Here is a 6276-nt window from a genome sequence, read left to right as displayed (position 1 = left end):
TTTTTTTTTTTTAAGTAATTATTTACTTTAAACTTGGCACAGCACTGTGAAACTTAACTATTGATCCACTATCAAAGGAACCAGGTCAATTCATCACAGAACACAGAATGGCTATTTTGTATCGTTCTGTGTAAACTTGCTCTCAGTCTCTAGGAGCCAAACTGAATAAACCGACAGAGAGGGCATAGGCAAACAGAAACTCATTGGTCATTCAACCTGACTTCAATTCCTTGAAGGATCTCATGAGAACTGTGGCTCTGAGTCTAACCAGCTGCTCTCAGTCTCATTTTACATAGCATAAGATGTACTAATTTGGGTATCTCGACCTCTCTGTGCTCCAATCATCTGTGAGAACTGCTTGAAACTTTACATGAGAATGTGCCTAACATCTCACACCTAGCTGGCACTCTGTAAACAATAGCTACTATTTAGCACCATTGCCATCTTTGTTGCACTTACTAATAAGAAAGTACTATAAGGGGCCCTCATTATAAGTAAAATTATATTAAAAATTGTATGAGTTTTTTCCCCAAAAATCTTTTCTAAAGTCTATATCTAAACTATATTTTAAGTATACAACAAATCATTCCTACTCTAGATATTTCTTCTCTTCTTTCCTCAGTGATGATACTAAAAATATGTTTATCATATTCCATTTTAAAATCTATTAAACACTTATACCATTCAAAAGTTTTCAGTATTTCTGAAAATTAGAATGTAATTTAGCTTCTAATGTAAATTAGAAGCTAGGTTAATATTTGTAATTAAAATATATGTAGTAGTTGAAATTAAAGTAAAAATTGATTTCACCTTTTATATGCTGAAAGTAACTGTTAATATTGTATAACTCATCTTTGAAAACCTTAAAGAATCTGAAAGAAGATATCCTTTAATCACTTATTCTCATTTATTTTGTTTCCTTTTGGGCTTGCACATACATATAATTTGTTTCTTAGAAATAATTTCATATTCTACTTATTTTCCCTCAACAGGACCTTGCAGCATTTATCATGTTGTTATACATTCTCTATATTTTAACGGTTGCATAACACTGCATTGAGTGGATAACCATAATTAGCATGCACTTTTAACTTCTATTGTTGATTTTTTTTTTTAAGGAAAGAGGAATGCATACTATTCCTGAATCACAGTTCAGCCTAAAATATTACCATTAACATAAGCACATCAACAAATAATTTCACAAATATAGTAAAGAAGATAGCAAGATTTTAAGTGCAATTTCAATTTTAAGTGCAATTTCATTACCTTGAAAGGCTTTCAAAGTTTTCACCTTGTAATTTAGCTCATTATGCATAGCTTAAAAAAGGAAATTAAAACCACTAAGTCAGAGTTGCATGCAGATCTTGATAGAGGAAGAGAGAAGTTTGGAGTCTCCTGGTGACTCAGGGTTTAAAACTTTAGTTCTATCAAGCTATTGCTAGCCAATGCAGCAGAAGTTTGACCCCAAGCTAGAGAGGTGACCCACATGGCACAGCAGACCTCTCCTGTCTCGCCTGCTGCTCTCCTCAGCAGTGTATTTCAATATATAAGCCTGTTCTGCCCCCCACTCTGTCTTTGGAGAATACTCTCACCCTCCACACCTCTGGCCTACACCCCAGTTCTTGTATACATAAATACATAAAAGAATAAACCTTTGTAAAAGAGAGATAATTTTATATTCCTAATTATAACTGTATTTTAATTAAACTTAGATCTCTGTTACCTGAATAACTTCCTAGTCTTGGAGCATTGTTGTCTCCCCCATCATAAAAGTCCAGTGAGTCCCAGTTGTGTTCTGTAGCAAAGCTGACAACTTGCACCTATGAAATAATAATTAGAGGTACAAACACATATTTCTTTTAAAACAAAAAATACAGTCAATTTATCCTTTCAGAGAAGAGTTAGAAGCCTGGACTATACCACTGTAGTTCTTAAGGAATAACAGAATTGATCTTTGTCATTCTGGCCCTGGGCTATATAAATTCACTTCCATAAGAAAAGTTTTATGGGGCACCTAGCAGTGTAAAATATTAAAAATCCTTTTTTCATTCTTCTAAAACCATCTCAGTGTATTAACCCAGAGATCAAAATCTCTGGGTTAATCTAATGTCTCAGTGCCAGGAATTCCAATGCATGCTCTAAATAAGTAGTTCACTTGTATATTTTGTAATGTTAAGTTCTTGTCACTGAGTCTTCTCAGTTATTTTTGTTATTAGGATACAGCCAGATTCATGATGTACAACATTCAGAACCATATACATACACTCTTTTCAACTAGATATATTCCCAGGTCCATTCTTATTTTTCCTTTGTTTGCATAACATTTGCTTAGTTTCCTGTTTTCCTTTTATTGGGAAAAAATGTTATTAACAAACATAATAAATCTCAGTATAGTTCACCAAAAATGATACTATGGGTCTATATTTTAGTGAATATCTTTTTGATTACAGTTATGAAAACTAAATCACTATGAAGTCCCCCAAAACTGCTAAAGGAAACACCAGAGTATAATTCACTTCTGTCTATGACATTTTATTTAAAGAAAGAGGCATGTGTGTTACTTTGTTGCACTTCAATGGGCCCAGCTTGAGTTTTTGCAAGAACCCACGGGACCCTCACACTGTAGATATTATCCATTTTTCTCTTTATTAATTATTTTACAGTTTTAGAAGATGAAAAGGGATAACACTATATAAATAAATAAAGTTTGTCATTGAAGTCTATTATAATGTAAGTACTATACTTGTCACTATATAATTATAACAAATGAATTCATTAAAAATTTCTTATCCACACAATAGCCCATCATGAATCTTCCATTCAAGTGAATGCCAATGCCTTTTTTCCAGTGTGAGTGCCACATGGCAACAGATACCCTCCCTGTGTGACAGGCAGGAGGCCAGTGGCACTGTTTCAGGACAGGAAGGAGATAAAAATTAAAGCTGCATGACGGTAATATAACCATCACCTCCTCAAACAATGATCAATTTTCTTCATACCTGAATTTCCCTTCCCTTGAATTCAGAGAAAGAAAAAAATATATATCAGTTTTTTAAAAAAAATGTAAGAGTTCATGCAGGACATTCCATTTGAGATAAACTAAAGATACTGAGAGGTTTTCCATTAAGAGAAATTATTGTGTTAGTAAAAATGTTAGGGGAGATGCCATGAGGTGGATTTAGGGAACCGTCAGTAATTCAATTTAACCACAGTGGAGGGTATTTGCATAAGAGGAAATAGACATGCAAAGTTAGAAATAACAGAACAAAGTTAGAGAACAGTTTATGGGATAAATAAAACAGACATTAGAGCTAGTGTGTATACGATCACCTAATCCTGAGTGGTAAATATGTGGCTGAAAAGAAATAATAGATTGATTTCAGAAATGTGTGAAAGACAGACCTGCTATATAATTCACTGTGCAGAGTAAGAGAGAGACAAATTGTTCAGATTTCTGGCTAATACAACAAGGGACTTATTCTGAGGCAGAACACTTAAGAGGAACCTGGTTTTCAGATAAAAACCATGATGTCAGTTTTGAACAGGTTGAATGTGAGATGCCAGCAAAACATAGATGAAAATGTCCAGTGGGTAGTTGGAAAATGGCATGCAGCTGAGAGGATTAGGTTATGTATTATCCATTTAATCCTTTATTTAAAATAATGTTTTCTGATTGTCTAATATAATTTAGATCCTGGATATTATCAGCATATAATGGTAGCTGAAGCCATGGAAATTGACAAGCTATAGAGAGACGGATATAAGGTGAAATGAATAAATACCATAGAATTTCACAAACAACATATTTGGTAATTTGAAGAGGAAAGGAAATTATTTTTTCTAGATGTAAAACAGGAACCACAAATGTAGAAAATAAAATATTTAAAGCTCAGAGAATACTGATGACATGAAAGCTAAGAAGGAAACACGTGTTTTAAAAGTATAGAAGAAATTTGCCGGTTTCTGTTCCTGACACAATATGCACAGTATGCGATTCAATAGGTTTAGTGCCATACAGGTCTTCAGTGATTGCTAGGGGAATGGCTACCTGAGAGTTGCATACATTAGAGGAAGTTGAGCTCCTTGCCTGATCCAAGTATTTCATAATTAATTTGTTGGAGTTGAGTTGCAGTAAATCTTTTGTTATTGTGCAATGTATGACTTAGCAATTGATATAATTCCAATTTAACTTAGTAGAAGAGAGACTGTTTTTAGAAGGTTTCTTAGAAAAGTTCTCTTAATTATTGCAAAGATACATAAGATGGAGACACTGTGTTTTAGTTATTGGCCACTTTATGTAAGGCTGTGATACCTAGAGTTTTTGCATCTACCTCAATACCATGAGAGAGGAAGCCTAAAAATTAAGTCAACATACTAAAGATGGCAGAGCAGAAAAGGGGAAATAATTTTTATTAGGAATGACACAAGTGAACCTGTGAAATGAACTCCCTTTTGGTTCATTTTTTTTAAATATTTAATAATTTATTTTTACATATTTTTGTGCATTTTTTCCATTTCAGCCTTTTGATTCATTTTATTCTAATATCCCATGCTGTATGGAACACCACATTTTTTGCTACTAATTATACCATCTTGAATTGACTTTTTTATTACTTACAGGTTAAAAACTTAATAATAACTACTTTCTATAAAATTCAATAATGTCAGTCAAAAGCACTGGCTAAAATTTTAGAAATAATATGCAGTCTGTCATCTCTGAAAATATTAATTTCAAACATACAATGAAAAGAAGAAAAAATTAAATATTCTTACTTGAATGCCAGCTCCCTCTGGCACTGTGATTTTCCATACACAATTCAGATTGTTGTCATAAGGCTCAGGGTATCCAGGAGACAAAATAGTCCCTTTGCGCTTAGTTAAAATTCCACCACAGGGTACTAAAAAGCAATTCAAGACAAAGAGTTAGTTCATTTTAATACAGAGGATTAAAATAAGGGGAAAGCCAGAGTTTATAGCCTATAAATATATTACTCTTGCAAACAAGACCAAATAATACTATTTTTTAAAAACTCTTAAGAACAATGGAAGTTATCTTCCTATAAATAAAAACTCAAAAAATAATTATACTGCACTAGTGGATGAACTTATAATGGTATACCACATAGGAAATCATATCACATTAATACAAGATAGGATAGCCTTTGAATTATTTGACTAAAAAGTTCATTAGGACATTTGCATGCAAAATGGAAAATACAGATATTTTTTTGAGATTTATTTTACATTACTTATTATTTTTCCCACCAAGCACCCTTTGAAGAATTAATGACTATGATGATAACAATTATATTATGATCCTAACACATACAGAGTATGATATATTTAAGATAGCTTTATAAGTACTTTACATATTTTAACTCATTAAAGTCCCCTAACAATACAATGACATAGTATATGTATTCTCCCTATTATACATTGGAGGCAGTGGTATCAGTAAGAGATGACTTGCCCAATATCACATAGCTCTTAGGAAATGAGTTGGGATCTGAATTCTTGGTAATCTGATTTTAGAGTCTATGTTATTCAGTGGAAGAAAGATACTCAGTGTAGCACTAGTTTGGTTATTTCTAGTACAAATACTATATGAAAGTACATGGATGTAATCAGAAGTCAAGAAAGGTTTCTAAGACTTTGAAAAGATACTAATTTGAGGATCTTCCCGGTGGCACAGTGGGTTGGAGCGCAGCACTATGAAGCTAGCCACAGCCACTTCAACATGAGTGGAGTTTGATTCCCAACCAGGTGGCGCGGCAGACCTCTCCTAATCAGCCCACTGCTCCCCTCAGCAGTATACTTTATCGGTCAGCCTGTTCTGCTCCCTACTCTGTCTCTGGTGAATCTTCTCACTGCCCCTGCACCTTTGGCCTGTAACCCAGTTCTGCATGCATAAATAAATAAATCTTAAAAAAATAAATACAAAAACAAAAGAAAAGATACTAATTTGAAAATAAAATGTTCACACTACTAGTAGTATCAGCTTGGCTCTAGGCATGACTTAATCTACTGTGTGGTAGTGGACATATTCCTTAAACTCTTAAACTCATATAAATTATCTGTGAAATGTTAATGAAATGATTTCCAATGAGATTTTGTAAAAAAAAAAATAGTGATAGGATAATATATATAAGGAAGGTAGCACATTGTTTAGAAGTCAGCAAATTGCACTTTCATTTGCTATAACTATTGTTATTTAGGTACTAATAGCACTGTGATCCTGGGTGTTTCCTCCAGTTCAGTGAAACAGAATTATATATA

At 33.2% G+C, this 6276-nt stretch overlaps 1 protein-coding gene across 1 annotated transcript in view; it reads right to left on the bottom strand.

Annotated features, from left to right (window-relative positions):
- The window catches only part of CSMD3 (CUB and Sushi multiple domains 3), a 764662-nt gene that overhangs the window by 106516 nt on the left and 651870 nt on the right, over positions 1-6276 (bottom strand). The window contains exons 36-37 of the mRNA XM_004679632.2: positions 4774-4898; positions 1724-1820 (exon numbers count right to left, since the gene is read on the bottom strand). Of these exons, the coding sequence (XP_004679689.1) occupies positions 1724-1820; positions 4774-4898 (222 nt within the window). The remainder of the gene's footprint in view (positions 1-1723; positions 1821-4773; positions 4899-6276) is intronic.

This window comes from Condylura cristata, unplaced genomic scaffold, assembly GCF_000260355.1.
Source record: "Condylura cristata isolate star-nosed mole 26May11 unplaced genomic scaffold, ConCri1.0 scaffold00009, whole genome shotgun sequence".
In the NCBI taxonomy this organism is placed as follows: domain Eukaryota; kingdom Metazoa; phylum Chordata; class Mammalia; order Eulipotyphla; family Talpidae; genus Condylura; species Condylura cristata.
The sequence above is the reverse complement of the archived record's forward strand: the minus strand, read 5'-3'. Positions and strand labels throughout refer to the sequence as shown.